Source organism: Erpetoichthys calabaricus, chromosome 8 (genome assembly GCF_900747795.2).
Source record: "Erpetoichthys calabaricus chromosome 8, fErpCal1.3, whole genome shotgun sequence".
Lineage (NCBI taxonomy): Eukaryota > Metazoa > Chordata > Cladistia > Polypteriformes > Polypteridae > Erpetoichthys > Erpetoichthys calabaricus.
The window spans coordinates 31579654-31601505 of NC_041401.2; the positions used below are offsets into that span (position 1 = coordinate 31579654).

The 21852-nt window shown below is 37.5% G+C and overlaps 1 protein-coding gene across 1 annotated transcript in view; it reads left to right on the top strand.

Annotated features, from left to right (window-relative positions):
• pla2r1 (phospholipase A2 receptor 1) overlaps positions 1-21852 on the top strand; it is a 149250-nt gene that overhangs the window by 92572 nt on the left and 34826 nt on the right. Inside the window, exons 17-23 of the mRNA XM_028806414.2 lie at positions 9406-9566; positions 9856-9920; positions 10008-10111; positions 12695-12831; positions 15329-15446; positions 17508-17647; positions 18146-18296. Coding sequence (XP_028662247.1) covers positions 9406-9566; positions 9856-9920; positions 10008-10111; positions 12695-12831; positions 15329-15446; positions 17508-17647; positions 18146-18296 — 876 coding nt within the window. The remainder of the gene's footprint in view (positions 1-9405; positions 9567-9855; positions 9921-10007; positions 10112-12694; positions 12832-15328; positions 15447-17507; positions 17648-18145; positions 18297-21852) is intronic.

Here is a 21852-nt window from a genome sequence, read left to right on the forward strand (position 1 = left end):
AGAATCGCCAATCCACCTAACCTGCATGTCTTTGGACTGTGGGAGGAAACCCACGCAGACACGGGGAGAACTTGCAAACTCTACACAGGGAGGACCCGGGAAGCGAACCCAGGTCTCCTAACTGCGAGGCAGCAGCGCTACCACTGCACCACTGTGCTGCCCTATAAGAGATCTAACTTTTGCTATATTTCTTAAGTGAAAAAATGCTGCCCTAGTAATCTGATTAATATGTGATTTAAAATTCAGGTCAGAGTCAATAGTTACCCCTAAATTCTTTACCTCCGTTTTGACTTAGATTGAATTTTTACTTTAGATAATTTTAACGAATTACTGGGTTTTAAGTCATATAAATAGCTAGAATGGGAACTTAGTCCAGTTACTTTTCTTCTTTTGTAGGGTAATAGGGTAATATTGATAGTTATTCTATGCTAGAATTGTTCATTTTATATTCATGGTTATTTTTCATTTGGTAATTATTGGGTATACTTTGAAAAAGTGTATGTTTAAGAAAACAAGCACAAACACACATCAGTCAAAGCTATTTTTACATTACTTGAATTGAAATCAGCTGTGAATGAAAGCCATTCTGCTACCACAAGCCTATTTATATGCTACATTTTTAACTATATGACATTAAACAGTACTTAGAATAAAATGCTTCATTTTTAGCAGAATCAAAACTGTGATCAGAATCTGACTCCTGCTTTGTGCATAGTGGTGCTTTAAAGTGCTGCTTCCCTTAGCATATACATATGGCATATTTTAATAATGAAAGAGTGAAGACAACAAGGAAACTAAAGACTTGTTTGAAGAAAACTGCCTTAGGTACTGTATGTAAAAACACATTTTGGCAACATTTAGTTTAAGAGTATAGTATATAGGAGGTATTTGTAAATTTTTTGAATGTCAGATGATGCTTAGGCAATTATATAATTAATGAAAGAAATTAAACGGTGGCAAAATGATTTTAATAAATCAAAATAATTCAGTGTACTGTAATGGTCATGTTACACTTATGAAAGGTTAACCTTCTTGGTGCTAACGCTGAATGTGACTCAAGCTTAAAATTCAAGGTAATTGCGGGTAAACCTGAGTTAGACTTTGGCTGACATGTAATAATACAATTTATAGTGTTAAGCCAGAAGAACTCTTCCGACAATATTCTGCTCCCACCTAGTGGATGAAATAACATCATGCTGCAAAAAAAAAAAAGAATATTTCCTACTTTACTGTAAGGTAGGTAAACTGTAAGGTAACTCATCAGTACTCATGAATGGGGTGAAATCTCCAACGAAAAACACAATGGCAAATGAAACGTCATAAAGGCAATGTGAATTGGACATTGACATTGATAGTGATACTGATGAATACGTCACTCTTAGACTGAATTGTCATAATATGGTTCATGAATTTAATTGTGTGAAGCTTCATTGTGGTGCAACAGCAGCTGTGTGACAAAGAGGCAAAATGATTGTGATCAAGTGCAAGAACAAGAAAGAAGTTAGCCCCTTAAGCAGTATTAAGTGTGCAGCAACTGTCAATATTTTTTTCAGGGGAAGTATGGAAGTCACGAAGCCCTGGGAGGCATTGATCATGCATATCAGGGATGACATTCTACCCTATCGTGCGCAAACAACAGAATAAAATATCCTGAGAAAAGTGTGCAAAGAAATACGCTTCTATTGTCCTAATTGCAACGTTGTGTGTTAGTGATTGTCTCAAAACATATCACGCAAAGGACATGTACTAAATCTGCAACAGTACAGCAGTGGACGCAAGAAATACCTTTCCTTCTATATTAATTTTGGTGTTTTGGTATTTATGTTTCTGTCACTGTGGTGTATCGGGTCCACAGCTCAAGTCCAAATGGCCACTTTTTAAATAAATAGTTGCCGCACTCACGGTATGGTAGTGTGGCTGGAGCAGGTTCCCAGGTGAATTCGTGATGCGGGCGGTCCTCACTTTAAGTGTACAGGTGAGGAGTCGTCTGCAACTGTAATTGATGCCGGGAGCTGCTAATTGCCACACCTGATACACGTTCCTGTGATAAATAATAGAAGTGCGAGGCGGTTAGGGAGAGAAAAAGAAGGAATGAAAAAAGATGGAGAAGGGAGAAGGAAGCAAGAAGGAGAAAGCCGGTGCAGGAGAGCGAGCGCTGATTGCAGGCAGCGGGGAGAGACGAGCCCGAGTGGGTGTTTGTCCGGAAAACGAGGGCCGACGGTAGTGATCACTCCTGCTGAGCACTTGTTTAGAGCAGGAGTGACTGGGAGAAGGTTGGCTCACCGCAGCGAAGGCAACAGGAGTCGGGGACTTGGGAAGTGGAGGCCCCAGCGTGAGCGTCCTGGTCGCTGGGGAGCCCAAGTCTCGGCCTGGGTGAGCACAACTGGAGCCAGGGATCGGAAAGTCCACCAGACCAGTACGGTGTAGAAGGTCAGCTGCATGTAGGGTGACTCCCCTGGTGCATAGCCTGGATGGGAGAAACAGGGGAATCACCAGTAAAAGAAGGCACCGGGTTTTGTTTTAAAGGACTGCTTCCAGCCATTGTTTTAACCTCGGTTTTTAAAGGATTCTTTCTAGTGTGTTTTTAACCTCCACGAGCTCACTTGTTTTTATTGGATTATTTATTTGAAGATTTTTGAAGCACTGCAATATTTATTTGAACACTGTTTTCTTTTGTTGATTTTTAAAATAAAAGTACTTTGCACTTTTTGCACCATCCCCTTGCTTTGTTGTGCCTCACTGTCCAGCTCATCGGTGACATTACCGACGGTGTTGGGTTCAAGAGCTCCCAGAAGCTGGATGGGAGCATGGCGTAGAACCCGCATCGTCACAGTCACACATAACATATTTTCTTGTTGAAAAAAAAGTGTAAAGTTTTTGACTCATTTTCTAGGGGTAAACATAATGCTAAAGAGGCTAATAAGCTCAAGCAAAGTAATAATAAATTGTGCAACATTGTTTATCATTCTGAAGTGTATTATTACTGCTTTATATTTCAGAATGATGCAAAATGAAAGATTACAAGTTTATCATTTTCCCTAACATCTTTGGAAATGGCAGCATATCCAAAAATATGCTTTTATTTTTTTATATAAAATTCATATAATCATTGTAACTAGCCAGGTGAAAACCTTTTCTGACCAGTATCATGATCTTGTTTCGGCTGCTCCCGTTAGGGGTTGCCACAGCGGATCATCTTCTTCCATATCCTTTTGTCCTCTGCATCTTTTTCTGTTACACCCATCACCTGCATGTCCTCTCACCACATCCATAAACCTTCTCTCAGGCCTTCCTCTTTTCCTCTTCCCTGGCAGCTCTATCCTTAGCATCCTTCTCCCAATATACTCAGCATCTCTCCACTGCACATGTCCAAACCACTGCAATCTCTCCTCTCTGACTTTGTCTCCCAACTGTCTAACTTGAGCTGACCCTCTAATGTCCTCAATTCTAATCCTGTCCATCCTCGTCACACCCAGTGCATATCTTAGCATCTTTAATTCTGCTACCTCCAGCTCTGTCTCCTGCTTTCTGGTCAGTGCCACCGTCTCCAGCCCATATAACATAGCTGGTCTCACTACCATCCTGTAGACCTTCCCTTTCACTCTTGCTGATACCCATCTATCACAAATTACTCCTGACACTCTTCTCCACCCATTCCACCCTGCCTACAGTCTCTTTTTGACCTCTCTTCCATAATCCCCATTACTCTGTACTGTTGAACCCAAGTATTTAAACTCATCCACCTTCGCCAACTCTACTCCCTGCATCCTCACCATTCCACTGACCTCCCCCTCATTCACTAACATGTATTCTGTCTTGTTCCTACTGACCTTTATTCCTCTACTCTCTAGAGCATATCTCCACCTCTCCAGGGTCTCCTCAACCTGCCCCCTACTATCACTACAAATCACAATGTCATCAGCAAACATCATAGTCCACAGGGACTCCTGTCTAATCTCGTCTGTCAACCTGTCCATCGCCATTGCAAATAAGAAAGGGCTCAGAGCCGATCCCTGATGTAATCCAACCTCCACCTTGAATGCATCCGTCACTCCTCCTGCAGACCTCACCATGGTCACACTTCCCTCGTAAATATCTGGTACAACTCTTACGTACTTCTCTGCCACTTCCGACATCCTCATACAATACCACAACTCCTCTCAAGGCACCCTGTCATATGCTTTCTCCAAGTCCACAAAGACGCAATGCAACTCCTTCTGACCTTCTCTAAACTTCTCCATCAACATCCTCAGAGCAAACATTGCATCTGTGGTGCTCTTTCTTGGCATGAAACCATACTGCTGCTCACTAATCATCACCTCACTTCTTAACCTAGCTTCCACTACTCTTTCCCATAACTTCATGCTGTGGCTCATCAATTTTATTCCCCTGTAGTTACTGCAGTCCTGCACATCCCCCTTATTCTTAAATATCGGCACCAGTACACTGCTTCTCCACTCCTCGGGCATCCTCTCACTTTCCAAGATTCCAGATAAACAAGTCTGGTTAAAAACTCCACTGCCATCTCTCCTAAACACCTCCATGCTTCCATAGGTATGTCATCTGGACCAACGGCTTTCCATTCATAGCTTCATAGCTGACCTTACTTCCTCCTTGCTAATTCGTTGTACTTCCTGATCCACTATCTCCACATCATCCAACCTCTTCTCTCTCGTTTTCTTCATTCATCAGCCTCTCAAAGTACTCTTTCCATCTGCTCAACACACTCTCCTCGCTTGTGGGTACATTTCCATCTTTATCCTTTATCACCCTAACCTGCTGCACATCTTTCCCAGCTCGGCCCCTTTGTCTAGCCAATCTGTACAGGTCCTTTTCTCCCTCCTTACTGTCCAATCTCTCATACAACTCATCTTATACCTTCTCTTTAGCCTTCGCTACCTCTCCCTTCACCTTGCGCCTTATCTCCTTGTACTGTTGTCTACTTTCTGCATCTCTCTGACTATCCCACTTCTTCTTTGCCATCCTCTTCCTCTGTATACTCTCCTGTATTTCCTCATTCCACCACCAGGTTTCCTTTTCCTCCTTCCTCTTTCCAGATGTCACGCCAGGCACCCTTCTTTCTGTCACCCTTACTACATCTGCTGTAGTTTCCCAGCTGTATGGTAACTCTTCACTGCCACCCAGTGTCTGTCTCACCTTCTCCCTAAACTCAACCTTGCAGTCTTCCTTTTTCAACTTCCACCATTTGATCCTTGGCTCTGCCCTCACTCTCTTCCTCTTCTTGATCTCCAATGTCATCCTACAGACCACCATCCTATACTGCTTAACTACACTTTCCCCTGCCACCACTTTGCAGTCTTCAATCTCCTTCAGAATGACTCTTCTGCATAGGATATAATCTATCTTTGTGCATCTTCCTCCACTCTTGTACGTAACCTTATGTTCCTCCCTCTTCTTAAAATACATATTCACCACAGCCATGTCCATCCTTTTGGCAAAATCCACTATCCTCTGACCTTCTTCATTCCTCTCCTTGACACCATACCTACCCATCACTTCCTCGTCTCCTCTGTTACCTTCACCAACATGCCCACTGAAATCCGCTCCAATCACCACTTTCTGTTCATCACTTCATCCAACTCACTCAAAAAATCTTCTTTATCACCCATTGCACACCCAACTTGCAGTGCATATGCACTAACAACATTCATCATCACACCTCCAATTTCGAGCTTCATAATCATTACTCTGCCTGACACTCATTTCACCTCCAAAACACTCTTGACATATTGTTCCTTCAGAATAACTCCTGCCCCATTTCTCTTCCCATCCACACCATGATAGAACAATTTGAATCCACCTCCGATCCACCTGGCCTTACTCTCCTTCCATTTAGTCTCTTGCATGCACAATATATCAACCTTCCTTCTCTCCATCATATCGGCTAACTCTTTCCCCTTACCAGTCATACTGTCAACATTCAAAGTTCCTTCCCTCAGTTCCACTCTCTTTACTTTCCTCCTCTCCTCCTGCCTCCGGACACATCTCCCCCCTTTTCTTCTCCTCCTTGTTCTTCTTCTTCTTCAGCCAACAGTAACCCAATTTAAGCCAGCACCCTTTTGGCTAACAGTACTGGTGGCGGTCGTTGTTTATAACCCTGGGCTCGACCGATTCAGTATGGAAATTTGTATTGTTGTCCGCATATTGATTTGGCAAAGTTTTACACCGGATGCCCTTCCTGATGTAACCCTCCCCATTTATCTGGGCTTGGGACCAGCACGAAGAATCACACTGGTTTTTGCATCCCCTGTGACTGGGTTCTTTTCTGACCAATATGTTCCTCTAAATTTATATTAGTAAATATTTTTTCATCTTACTTGCAAACTGCTAGCATATGCATATTTTCTCTTAAGTATTTGAAGACAGCAATAAGCAAAACCACTAACTTTGTAATTTTATTACTTTTAACTGTATTCCTTTGTAAAAGGCCTAGTAATGGAGAACAATAAGAGTAGTGTTATATCATGAAAGTCATAACATTTACAAATCGTTCAATAATACAGCCAACAACACTGGATGTAAAAGAAGTCCTCCTCCATGGGACTAGTTAACAGAGCATACTACCAAAACTAACAGACACACAAGTTATGTATAGCAGTGTAATGAAACTCATTATGGTACACATAACAAATTACATCAAATGCACTGTGATGGTGTCTTTTAATTTCAGAATTCTCAAAAAATGAAAATTTCAAAAATCATGTGAATTCCCTGAAGGGATACCTGCTTTCTCTTACAGTATAATGACATGGACTCAGGTTGACTCAAGGAAAGAATTCACACTACATGATTCACTGACACTGCATCCAAGTGGTTTCATCTCAGTCTTATGCCTGCTATTGTAATTTAATTTTTGCCATGCATTTCCACTCAGTGGCTAAGTCTTTCTTTCTTTCTTTCTTTCTTTCTTTCTTTCTTTCTTTCTTTCTTTCTTAATAGAGCATAATTTGACCTAGACAATGCATTTATGTGAATGTGTTTGTGATAGACGAAACAGACCTACCTTTTGAAGTTGTCTGTTTTTTGTGTTGCAGCCAGTTAGCCAGAGTGAATCCTTTCAAACTGTGATATGTAAAGCAAATGAGAAATGAATGAAATTCAACTGTGTTCATCGAATGTCTGTTTTTGGTAATAAAAAATAAAAGTTATTCTATATTTACGTCAAATGTTAAAATAGTGGTGTTAAAAAGTTCTAGTAGTGGTATATAATATCATGTACAGTATATATACTGTAGATTTAGCAGTACAGCAAACTTTGGGTATATATTCTTGTGACTGACATCTTCATTTCAGATTGCACACTTCCATTAGTATATGACACCAGGCAGTTTATGTTTATATGTGCAGCCAAGGCTGTATGTTTTTTTTTATTTTATTCATGTTTAAAGTAACAAATTATGAACTATAATGAGCTATAAATAAGTATAATGCTGTTATCGACACAGCATACTAACAGTGCAATGACCTTCTCGCTGTACCAATAGCACAAGAAGAGTGGATATTAAATCAAAAGTATTTTTTTCTTTTATTTTTACTTGTAATCAAAAATATACCAAAACAAAATGCAAACTGACAAATTGAAAATATACAAAAATTGTTAAAACCCCTTTAATCCAGTACTGAAATAGAATATATGATATGCTTCACATTTAAGTCAGAGGTTCAAGTTTATGTGGAACAAAAAGCCAGTACTGCAATGTTGGCATGTTAAAAAACAAAAGAAACCATCAAAAAGTGGTCCATTTTATATTTACGTAACAGAAAGCATAAAGTGCTTATATACTTTTTTACAATAGTAGAAAATGTCTGAGTTTCTATAAGCACAGCATTAACTATATGCAAATGTAGTATCAATTCATATCCTATTGTTGTTGTGCTTGTAATGAATGATAGCCAATTTTCAGTGAATTGAAATAACTTAAATACTTGAGTTTTAGAATTGTATCCATTATCAGTCCAATTTATAAACTGCCACTATTCTGTTACTCTGATTCCACAAAGTCAGATTAGAGTTGCTAGCATAGTGTAACATGTATGTATTTAGGATATGCATTGTGAACAAGGAGAGAATGTGCAAAACTCACAAAAGTTTTAAATCCAGGAGTCCAAAGTGGTTGGGATAGCAGCACTAAATTTTTTATCATCGTGCCTCTTTGAGAATGGCCGAAATCTTTAGAGCAGATACCATGCAGTATTGTTACATTTTTTATAGATCAGGTAAAGGAAAATTCTTCACACTTTTACTCATAAAGTCTAAATGGTAATATCTACTGCGCGGATTTAAAAAAAAAAAACACCTTTTAATAAAATGTTGCCATCCACACAGGATTAAAAAAAACATTCAAGGTCATTGTCAACGTACGTAATTCTGCTTGTCTAAAGGGGTGTATAGTCCTCTCTTGCTATGGCAAATATCAGTGAAATAAAAAGTTCTGAAGTAAAGTGCTTTTAAGAAACGAGTCATAAGTGGATTTATTTGGTTTTGTGAAATGTGGTCAAACATTTACTTTGATCAGATGGCCCTTATGTCAATCAGGTATATGTTTAATGTATTATATTTCAGCATCAGAATTGAAAAATGTGGCTGCACATAGTGCACTTTCAAATGTTTTGCTTTTGCATACTCCACCAGGCAGTTAATGTATTCTGAATGGCATTGGTTGTGCATTTTCCACTTAGCGTATTGTTTTTTTCTGAAAATATTTGAAGGGTGGATGTTTGATTCATTCATTTACTGTATATGGATTCCATTTATGAATAGGCTTCTAAACGTTTCTGCTAATACCAAATATTGTGTTCTTGGCTAATTGATATGATTTACTTTTCTGCCTTATGACTTCTTTGTTACTAAATATACAGTACAATGAATTCTACTTTGTGTTGAAGTATTCAAAAAGAAAATAAAGCTAATACAGAAGTAGATCTTGGAACAGAACAATGATGCAAATGCACATTCAGACTTAAGGTAGAATGACTGGAAATTATGAACGTCAGGATTTTTGAATGACCACATCAAAGTCCATACTGAAAAACTATAAGAAACTTCTGGTACATGTCTCAGTTCAAGCAGTCCTGTAAGAACAAATTGGCCAGAGCAACTAAACAGAGTGTGAATGAGAAGCTATTACTGCACAGCAGATAAGGCAAATTGGTGAATCAAGCACTTGTTAAGCACTTTCTGGACTTGATTAAATGTTGGCTGATGTTTATCTTTAAATAATAATGGAAAAATGAAACATTTCAGTTGTAAAGTTACATTTATTTACTGTTAGTAGTAAGTGTTGGTTAAATATATCTAAATATGTTAAACCATGCAATCATAAGGGGGCATAAAATGTATTATTTTCTACCATGCTTTATGTATGTATTTTTATTATTTTCCAGAATTAGAACCCTGGGTTTTTTTCAGAGGAGCAGAATATCTATTTTCGATGTTGGATCTTCCTTGGGATGATGCTGCTTTGGTTTGTAAGCTTTTAGGTTCTGACTTGGTATCCATACATACACCTGAAGAACATGCTTTCCTTCTTGGTAGAATTAAAAAGGTAAGTTACAGCAGAGAGAAACATTTTACAGTACATTAATCAAACAAAAATGAAAAATAATCAAACAAGTGGTTATGGTACAAGTACTTCAAATATTCATTATTTGTCAATGTATTTAAACTGTAATAATCAGTTGGAAGGTGCATTCAATAGAAATTACAATTAGTGTGAACATGCCCTGATACCTGCTTGTTAATGAAGCAATATTGCTAAAAGATAGTGTGCTTTAATATTTGATATTTAATGGCATTTGCTTTTAAAACAATGTAACTACTGTTTGTCTTTGTAGTCATTTCCAAATAAAGAAAGGATATGGATTGGATTGTCCAAAGATTTAAGCAGCTCTCAGTTTCGGTAAGTATAGCCATTGGTGTCAAAATGATATGAGGGAATTTGAAGGAATTTCTCCATGTATTTACTAATTGTATATGTTGAATACAGCTGGATGGATGGCTCTCCTGTTGAGTATGAAAACTGGGGAGCTATGAATTTTCTACAGTTGCCAATGAAGAATGATATATGTGTCTCAATGTCAACACAGACAGGTAAGAAAGTGGTGTTTGAGTTTATCTGTTCTGATATCCATGTTTATCTTCATTAGCATACACTATTTAATCAAAGACATGACTGCTCTGAATTAAAGTTTACAAAAATGTTTTCTCAAAATGTCCCCTGCTTGAGACTTTGTTTTCTTCAAACATGTTCAATAGGGCCACACTGGTAAATAGTTTAAGAATCACTAATGTTACTTAAATTGCAATTAGATGTGATAAAAAGAAAGCACTGTACTTATTTTATCTAAATGAGTCACACAGAATATAATAAGTGAATATACATTTTAAGTAAGTATATGCACTATGTGGCCAAAAGTATGTGGATACCTCTCCATTTATTGAGCTCCAGTGTTTGAACTGCACCCATTGTAAGGAGGTGCACAAAATCAAGCACTGTGCATCGGGAGCTTCCTTAAATGGGTTTCCGTGGCCAAGCAACTGCACACATGCTTAAGATCATTATGTGCAATGCCAAGCATTCAGCTTGAGTGGTTTAAATTGGACTCTGGACAAATTGAAATGTGTTCTCTAGAGTAATGAATCACACTTCACTAACTGGCAGGCTGAAGGAGAAGTTGGGTTTGGCAGATGCATGGGGAAGGCTATCTTCCAGACTGCAGATTACCTACTGTAAAAAGTATGGTGAAGTAGGGATAACAGCCTGGGGCTGTTTTTTAGGGTTTGGGGCTAGGCTCCTTTGTATAGATAAAATGTATTATTATTATCAGTGAAGGGTACTGTTATTACTACAGCAAAAAAGCTGTTTTAGACAATTGTGCACCTCCAACTTGGTGGCAACAGTTTGGGGAAGGCCTTTTTGGCTCCAGCAAGATTGCCTCAATGCACAAAGCCATATCCATAGACATGGTTGAACAAGTTTTGTGCGGAGGAACTTGAGTGTCCTGCACAGAGCTCTGATCTTAACCCTATTGAACACCTGTGCGGGTCAGGTCTTCTTATTCTTCATCAGTACCTCACCTTACAAATGTTCTTTTGGCTGAATGGGCACAAATTCCCACAGATACACTCCATATTTTTGTGGAAACCTTCCCAGAAGAGTAGACGCTATTACAGCCACAAAGGAGGAGGCAACTCCATATTAGTGCCCATCGTTTTGAAATGGAATGTACACCAAGCACATATACTGTACATGTGACGGTCAGGTCTCCCAAATGTTTGGCCATAGTGTATAGAATTATTAAGTACATAATTTTATTCAATTCAGTTACTTGTAGAGGTTGTTGCTCACTTCCCCAAATTTAGTAGCTCTTTAAAAGTATATTGTAGCATGTTTTGTAAAGAAGCCACAGTGCTCCTACATTCTTTTCTTTAAAACAAGTGTAGCTTTATAGTAATAAACTTAATTTAAATGAATTTCACAGGTACCTACAACCATTAAATGACCAAATGCAGGGAGCTTGACTAATACTCATTCCTTACTAAGGAACAATAAATGATGTAGTAGGTCTGTATTTACAGTACCAATAATTATGGGTAATTATTTATTTTTGTGTGGGGCATTTAAAAAAAATGCTTTCAAACAATTATGAGCTTACTAGAAAGTCTTACATCTTCTTTGAAGATTCCATGTATTATAGTCATGTGATGCATAAGTAATAACATAGAATTTTATTAAAATATAAACAATCAAAATAAAGACAATAAACTATTTGTATAAAGTGAAAGTCTTAGTTTGACATCAGACAGGTATGATCAACTTGTCTTGCAAACTCATAGTGGATACACAATACATAGGCCTCCTTCCTCATCTCTCTATATATAAAATCCAACGTCTTCTGTCTGTAGGTCTGTCCGCTTTTCATGAGAGAACTACTTAACGGATTTAGATTAGTTTTTTTACTACAATTTGCTTGAACATTCCGGTTGATTTTGTGACTTCTCTCATTGTGCTATGTATCATAGTTCGCTTGTGGTACCGATTTATTTGTGCAAATCCAAGAGACACACAGTGGGCCGAGAGGAGGGGGGCAGGGCCCACCTCACTCATTCGCCAGCCTTGGGGCGTAACCTAACCTCCGCTTAGCTAGCGAACAAAAAAACTACTTAGTAGATTTAGATCAGGTTTTTTTTCAAGAATTTGCTTGAACATTCCGGTCGATTTTGCAATTCCTCTCATTGCGCTAAGAATCATAATTTGCTTGCAGGAGTGATATATTTGCGCTAATCCAAGACAGAGGCTTTGGGCCAAGGGGAGGGGGAAGCGTGACATCAGGAGTGGGGAGCTGGGCAGGGCCCTCCTCACTGTCCTGTATCACTACTATGTGGATGGAGCCGCAGGGGATGGCTAGTCTTCTTATAACTTATTGCATTCAGTCCTCTTACCTGTATGTACTGTACCTGTAACCATCCCTGTAACCAGCTATATCTGAAGGTACTAGGAATGACACCAGCATGTTTATTTTATTAAGAAACATTAGTTTTAAATATAAGACCCTAAAATATTGACAGTACTGTAGTCTTTAAATTTATAGTTTCCTTCAAAGTGTAGTCAAATGTTTTCATTTCCTTTATCTAGAAAGCTTAGACATTACTGTTTTTGTTTCTACCCAAAAGGTCAGTGGGCTGAAGATAAATGCAGTAGAATTCAATTTTATGCCTGTAAGCGCCAAACAGTATCTGTTGTGGAAATACCCAGAGAACCACACTTAATAGGAGGCTGTCCTGAAAGATGGCTATATTTTGGCCACAAGGTTAGTTTTAAAATTTGGCTTCCTCCATTCCACTATGGTTGATTTTGAGAGTATTTAAAAAAAATGTTTTCATATTTAACTTCTTTACTCATAGCATTTTATGCAGATTAAGAGATACTTGTTTTTCCTTAAGGGTTATAAAATGACAGAGCTGAACGTTGACACTGGCCTTGCAATAGGGCCTTATACTGTTTCACCTCATTCTTGGTACTATAAATATCATAGAATGAGGTCCTAACATAAATGATTATTTCTGTGAGTACAGCCAGAAACAACATGAAATGTTCCAATCTTCTTAACGGATAATTTGTTATTTTTCAAGTCAAAAGTTATTTCTTCACAGTAATGGTGTATATTAATTTCACACTTAAAATTGTGTGTGAAAGTAGAGCATTTTTTTTAATTAAAAAAAATTACCTAGCCTCCTATTTTGCTTTATAGTCGAGGTAAAGGACACTAGGGTCCAACATGAAAACAAAAGCAAAAGTATAGATTCAAGACAACATTTAAAATTAATGAATATGTTAATTTTTTTTTAGCTAATAGTGCTACTGAGTATTGATCTTAGCCTTGAGATTTCAGAACATATTTCAAAACAGAGTATTTATGTCATTTTAGGAAAGGGGGAAAAACGAAAAAAAACTTTTTTGTGAGATTCAGGTATTTAAAAATGAGATTGGCTGTGTACTTTACTTCACTGCTCATCTTCCTCCATAGCACCTTTTAGGGCCAGGGTCAAGCTTTCACCTCAAAGAATTGTCTCCACACAGACATAAGGAAAACATGTAAATACCACGTGGACAATAACCAGACACAGAATGTGAACCTAGGGCACTAGACTGGTAAAGTCTTGTGCTGCCCAGCTCACTCAAAAAAATAATCACAGTCTGCATTTCTAAAAATAGCAGCTAGCCATCACATTATTCCACCATGCCCATTTTTGATAACGGAATCATGAGGGATGACATGGAGATACTTCATGTGTGGTTTGAGAGAAGTAGCTAGTGTTTGAGGCTGAGCACTTCCCTTTGAAATTGAAGAGAGCATAATGATATTTTTAGGTATTTCATTAAATGTTGTTGGATTTTATTAACCTGAATGCAAAAATATTTTTTAAAATGCATTTGTGCAAATAATTTACTTTTACTATATAGCACAGGAATCAGTTTGATACATTTGAGCATGTGAACTGCAGATTGTAAAGCAATGGTGGAATTAAAAAACAATCTTTGCATCCTCAAATCTTTTTTTTTATTAGTACATAGGTGTATTGTGAACTTCACAATCATTCCACATACAGATCTCTGTGACTCATGGCTCTGTGCAACACACAATGTTAAATCGACTTGTTGTTACAGAGCACCTCTGACTTATACAGAGCCAGTACCATAAGGAGGAAAAAAAAATACACAGTGATGGGAAGAATGTGTGGTATTTTATCAGTCTCTGGGCACTGGTAGGCATTTTTACCTCGATTTTCATTTCCAGTCAGAGACCACAAAGATGGCATAATAACTCTTTGTCTGCAAAACCCAAATTTCAGTCAAATCTATATTGTACAAAGCAAAATGAAAAATACATCCTATTGTGCAGGTGAAGAACGTGGTAGTTCACAATAAGCCTGACAGTTGCAAATCAGCTTACATCTGTGTGTATAAAAAATGCCTTTCCAAATTTAATTTTAAACGACATAATCTCTCTCTCTCTGTTGTTTTTATATGTGTGCATGTGAATAATGAATCTGTTTAATGTATTCATCAATTCATTGTCAAACATCGTTAACCAAATTATAGTGTCATGGCAGGCCTAAGCTGCATATGCTGAACTGGAAGTACAACAGAATGAGGTACTTAAGTATTTGTCTTAGTAAAATGCAGCCAAATGACAAGAGCTCAAAAGAAAAGCTAAATTCCCATCAGTATGTGGCTAAAGATCTAAAAATAGCAGCCAGCAAACTTGTTAGCCATGCCCATTTTTGTCACAAAAAGCCCAAGGGATAGTAGGGAGCAGCCAATCATGTAGTTTGTGAGAAGTGGCCAATGTGTGAAGCTCAGCACTTTCCTTTGAGAAAGAACACGTCATCAGTTTTCCTCTTGTTCTTGTAACTGTGGAAAAAATGAACACACTGATTGCTTATGAAATAAATATCTGCATTGCCATTTTCAAAGGTTAAACATCCTGCAAATAAGTTTCTGTCTGATGTATTCAGCAACATTTATTTCTATAGCATATTTTCATACAAAGAATGTATTGTTACATTCTTCAAATATTTATGTATAATATATGAATACAAAATTATTCAAAATGGACATCTTGATATAGTTTTGATATTTTCTTGTATGATAATCTCTAAATATTATTAAGCAATATAAATATCAAAGTAAACTACAGTATCGTAATTATTATAATAGCATTGGGCTATTACAAAACTTTGTAAAAATATGCAGATATTGTACATAAAACTTAAAACGTTTGTGTATTTATTATTTCATAACAGTGCATTTTCTTGCATTCCCCAAAAAGACGTGAAGAACTAAAAACCTGGAATGAAGCACAACTCTTCTGCAAATCACATGAAGCATCACTTGTTTCTATAAATAATGAGATAGAACAAGGTAATTTTAAAAGAAATATTTTGTTTCTTCGTTTTTTTTATAAAGCTAATAAAGAAAATCTTCATATTTAAACCTGAGCTCTTTATTTGATACTTTATTTAAAGGGTTTAATTTAACTGGTGTATGTATGACTCTGTAGTAAGGGATTGTAGTCTAGTATTTCTTTCTATGCTAGTTAATCTTATGGACATTTTTAGTGAACATAATTACATTTACATGAGTTGAAATCAAGCCGTGTAAATCCTCTTCTAAAATATTATGTGATTTTTGAGATAGATGATGGTATGGATGAAAGTAAACTCGTACAGAAATGTGGCATATGAAAAATATTTAAAACCTAAACTTTGTGCTAAAAGAATGTGAACAACAGGGGTATCTCCATTTTCAGGATCAAGACTATAACCATACAACAAAAGTTTCTGGCTCAAAAGACTTTTTATTTAACCAAATGTTGTCTTACTGTATACATCTCCAGAAGATACTTGTTAGTACGATACAGACAATAGTCCATTTTTTTTATCCTCCTCCCACACTCCAGGAGAGTGTTGTCCTCCTACAGTCCCAACTCTGAATTCTCTGGGTGAAGAGGAGTGACCTCTAGTAAAGTTAGACTTGGGAGTACTTCCAGTACATAACACGCATACCTCAGAATCACTTCCATTTCAGAAGCTGTCTGAGATCTTTTTAGCGGCCCCTAAGGTCCCAGGCAAGGGTGCTCACTCCAGCTGCATATCTCGTGTAGCCTTGTGGGAGTCCATACTAGTGTATTGGGGAGAACATATTTTCCCAGGAGTGTTAAGCAGTACCTTTCTATATATCAATCGAACATGTAGTGCCTTTCAAGTCTATCTATTTGTCGAAATAAGACCTAGGGGTGAGAAGTTATGCCCATTTGTGAACACCTTTGCTGCTTCACAATATGTAACAGCTATGCACTGTAATATTTGTATTGATTCTCAATGTAGGTTTTATATAAGGCTAGAAACACATGAAAAGTGTAAAAATAATTAAACAATAATTAAGTAAGATAAAATAAAAACATGCAAAGTTGGTTTCATGCTGTGACTGTTAAGCTAATGATTTGTTTGGATTTTGTTAGAAAATAAACCTAAGACTTTAATTTATTTTGCTAACATTAGGAAGAGAAAAGTTGCAAACTATATCATGTGTTCCTTTTGTAACAAAAATAAATAAATGTTTTTTAGTGATTATGGGAAAAAATATGACGAAACAACTGTATCATTAAAGTAGTATTGATTTCTTTATTCATCTAGTAAAAGAAATTTGATTTGTAACTGGTTTCTGGTTTTATGTTTGTGTATTTGAAATAAGAATGTTCAAATAATTGTAAGGCAGCATGGTGGCTTAGTGGTTAAGGCTGCTTCCTTAAAACTCCAAGGTTTAATTTCCAGACCCAGAAACTGTCTGTGTGGAGCCTGGACATTTTTCCGATGCCTGCATCAGTTGCCACAGTTATCCTTCCAAGTCCTAAAGACATAGAGTTTAGGTTGTCTGACAGCTATAAATTTACCCTGTCTGTGTTTGCATGCAGGAGTATGTTTTGCAATAGAGTTGTGTATCACTCACAGCTTTTTCCTGCTTTGTGTCCGAAAAAGCCAGACAGGTAGTGGATCCTTGTGATCCTAAACTGGATAAATGAGTTAGAAATTGGAAGGGTGAATGGATGGATAGAATTGTATACCATTGGCAAAAGTAGGTGATACCTGAAGTTAAACACAAGATACAGCATTCTGAAAGCAGTTAGGGCATTAATCCTAAAGTTATCATCCTAGGATAGTGAATTTCTCTAAATGTTCATGTTGGTTTCTAATTAAATACAGTATGATTCAGGCACCAATTTTTAAATTTAAAGTCGTGTATTTACTTTAAGGTCTGTCTCTATATTTAAAAAGTGTCCACATTTCAAAACTAACTCCAGTAAATCCTTGAATTCAAAAATAATAAGCATGAGCAGTTTTAAATAACTTTAACACTTTATTTTTATTTATTTTGTGCTATATACTATTTTTTGATTCATTAGTACTGTTTTTTCAAATACAGCTTTTTTGACAATGTTGCTGATTGAAACAGATACAAGTGTCTGGATTGGTCTTCAAAATAATGAGCCTCCAAAATGGGTGAATGGAAAGCCTGTTATTTATACAAACTGGTCCCCAGTAGAACCAGACAATTTAGATTATGTAAGTATCTTTACATTAAACTATGCTGTAATATTTCAATTTTAGAACCAAACCAAAATGAAAGTTTGTTTTTTCTCTTTCATGTTCTATAAAATCGAATGATTTGAAGTCCAGTTTAAAATGTTTTTTAATTCTAGAATTTCCATTTAAGCTCTGTTCCTTCATGTAGTATCTATTACAGAACACTCTTGCTCACTTAACCACATTGACTTAAACTAAGGCTGTTCAGAGTCTCAAGTTAAGCCAACACCCACATTTTTGAATGCAAAAGGAAAACCAGATTATCCAACCAGATACAAAAAGCAGTGAACAGACTGGGGTTTGAGCTTTGTTTCTTCGAGCAATGACTCAACAGTATTAACTACTGTGCCACTGTGCTGCCATCTGCAAAGAGTTACACTACTTATGTTTCTCTCTTATGTATTGTTATATTTTTCAGCACCTTGGTTTTACAGCTTTTTAATGTTAACCTTTGATATTATTTGATTATCAATACAGGGTGTGGATGTTAGGAATGGCACGAGTAATTACCAAGATGTTCTGCAATGCACTTTGATGTCTAATAATCATATCTACCATTTAACTGGCAAGTGGTATCATGAAGATTGTGAAGCGTATAAGCATGGATTAATATGTCAAAAAGATCAAGGTTAGTGTCAATCTTTGTGAAAATGTTTAAAATTACTTGAAAATGAAATGACTGTGATTATGTATTTTATACATTTAGAATGAGCAGTATCACATTATGAATTGTTTATAACTAATAATTTTTGTATGGCTGTTGTGACCAAAATGCCAAATGAAGAAAACTGCAAAATATTGTAACTGAAATGCTCATCTTTGCCATTATTAAGCTGTAACATATAATAGTAGTATGTACAATTAGTATGACATACTGATGAGCTCTTAATTGGGATTTAAGAAGTTCAGAAATGTTATAGAAAATAAGATACGATCTTGATTCATCAAGTTTATTTGGTTAAAATATAACTAAGCTATCCTTATGTCTTATGAGGGTTTTAGGGTCTCTGCTACAATTTGATTGTTTGATTTGCGGTATAGCGGGTCCATGGTTTCAAGAAAAAGGGCCGGGTTTTAAATCTGTATAGCCGTGTCATTCTCCGTGGGCGCAATCGCACGACCGCGGGGAGTTAGTGAGGTAATTGGAGTGAGTCGCACCTGCACGTGTGGGTGCGGTCGTTCTTGATTGCTTCATTGGCTTCCTGCGGTGTGTGATTAAGGTGCTGTGCCCACGGAGGCGTGTGTTGGTATGTGTGTGTATGTATATATGTATATATATATATATATATATACAGTGGAACCTCGAGATACGATCACCTCCGTATATGAGAAATTCAAAATACGAGGAAAATATGAGCGAAAAATTCAGATCTAAATGCGAGCATTGGCTCGCGTAACGAGCCACGACCCAAGCTGTGGGTATAGCTCGCGGCTTAGCGAGGGGGCGTGGTAGCAGTTGCGAGCCGCGATCTGCAGTGTCTGCGTTTCTCACTTAAGTGCACAGGTGGGAAACTGCTCACATCCATGATTGTTCCTGTGGCTGATGGGCTGCAGCTGCCATGTCCTCCCTGCATATATAGAGAAGCGCGAGCCGGTTAAGGGGGAGAAGAAGAGAGAGAGAGAGAGAGAGAGCAGGCAGGAAGTCGATGCGGGAGAGCGAGTGAGTGCAGGCTCGCGTGTAGCTGAACAGACGAGCCAAACAGCTGAAGCAGGACGGTGTAGAGAAGGTCAGCTGCATTAAGAGTGTCTCGCCTGTTGCAGAGCCCGCAGGTGAGACGCTAACAGAGAAGAAACACCGGGGATTGTCATCTTGTGTATTTTAAACCTCCACTTCACAACTGTTTTAAGGATTATTTATTTAAAGATTTATTGAATGCTCTACTGCACTTTAGACACCTGTTTTGATTCTTTTAATAATCAGTTATATTATTTACCAGTGTTATTTATTAAAGGTAGACTACAGTATATATAATTTATCAGTGTTATTTGTTAGGAAAATTGATTTTTATGTTAATATATTTGGGGTGCGGAACGGATTAACTGGATTTCCATTTTTTTCAATGGGGAAGTTTGTTCTAGATACGAGAAATTCGCTATACAAGCTCAGTGCTGGAACGAATTAAACTCGTATCTAGAGGTTCCACTGTATATATATATGGGTCAACACCAGAGAAAGGAAAAATGTATAGAGAGATCGATCGATGGAGGTGAAGTAAACAAAGGTTAAAGTAAGTGAATGAATAGCAGTCTTAGCAGGAGGATCTGGGCACCTGGAAAGTGGAGACACCACGAGCTGGGGCCCCGCACAGGAGCGTTAGTCAGTTGCGCTCTAGGGGATAGTTTGCCCCACTGAAAACAAGCGAGTGGGGTGAGCAGAGAAGTGTCCTTCCGTGGGATCTGAGGAGCGACTGCGCGAAAGATCAAGGGAGGAGAGCTGACCTCGACGGTCTGGTAGTGACGTCCGGAAGGAGGCCAAGACGGAGGTTAGCTGAAGAAGCTCGTGGCTGTTGGTCTGTGCCGGCTGCGAGTAATGGGTGAGCCGGGGAGAAAGAGACGGAGGTGGGCCGGAGAGTAAAGGGAGTGAGAGGCTGCATTTTAACCTCGAGTTTTAAAGGATTTATTTATTTGATGGTTTTTATCCCCACTGGACACTTGTTTTAAGGATTTATTTATTGAACTTGATGCACTGCACTTTTTGTTTTGATGATTGTTTTAATAAAAGCACTTAAGCACTTTTTGAATATATCCCCTGGCTTCATGTGAGATTTGTCCCCATTTGTCAGCTCATCTCGATGACATTACTGACGGTGTTGGGTTCAGGACTCCCATAAGGACGTTGAGAGCATGAAGAGAATCTGCATCATCACATGATTTATTTATTACATACTGTATTTGTTTGATTTTTGCATGAAGGCGAGCTTTGTATTTGCATATTGATTGTACTTCCCCATAATTCCCACAAGGAATCTGAGGAAAATGGTTTACTGTTTAACTGAAAAAATGGTCCTGAGTAAAATTTAGTGATATTTTGTTTTTTATTTTAAAACCTAGATTAGACCTTGACATAGCCAATTCTAGCCAGAACTAGTTGGCTATTTTCATTTAAATTGCAATTGTATGACATATAAATTATACCTAGAAATGCCATTCTTTGCACAGATACTGGTGTTACCATGTTTTTGGAGCAATGTGGTCACAATTATATATGCATTCCAGACTTTATCTTACTTGCATATGACTTTCAGCAAAATACCCTGTGGTATATGCTAAATGGCTTTTGTGACATAGTTTAGCATATTTTTTCCATTTAACCACATCGGTTGGATGATTAAAATAGGTGTGTTAATGTGAGCATCTGAATTCTAAAAGGAATATGCTTTGTGCACAGCAGGTGTGTACAACATATGTCTTATTTATTATTAATGGACCATTTGCTTACATGTGGCATTTTACAGTTGTCTACATTAAACTTCATTTTAAAAGTTGAACCAATTTTTATGGTTGCTCAGGTCTTACAGGAATTTGTTAATGCCTTCTTTTTAACTTAAGTTTTGGTATCATCTGTAAACTTCACATGCATATTTGCTATGCCACTATTTATGTCCACCTATACATTTTCAGGACTTGCTTTTATTCAAGTACAGTGTTAGTAAGAGCTAGAGCCTTTATCATTCAGCATGAAGTGGAAGACAAGAACCCACACTAGACAAGGTACCAGTCCATCTCAGAATATACAATCGTGTCATTATTTATAAGTTGAAAAAGTACTGGTCCTGGTACATAACCTTTAAAGACCTAACCCCATGTAGCACATTTTCATAGGATGCAGTGGTCATGGGTGATGTTACCTTTCCAAACATTGGTTCGGAATCCCCAGTTGGGAATACAAAAGAAAAAACTGAAATGGTGCAGATGGCAAATGACTGTTTTTTCACCCAGTTCATCTCAAGCCCAACACATGGTGACACCTGTCTAGTTCTTATCTTTTCAAACAATAAAGACAGAGTAACAAGAACAAAAGTTACTGATACTTTAAGTAACAGTGATCACAACATGGTAAAATTTGAGATAATCTTTGAAAACACACAAATGTACACCAAAACAATTACTTATAGCTTTGTGGAAAGCAGATTTTATGGGGACGCGGAAGAATGTACAAAACATTAAATGGGAAAGTAAAAACT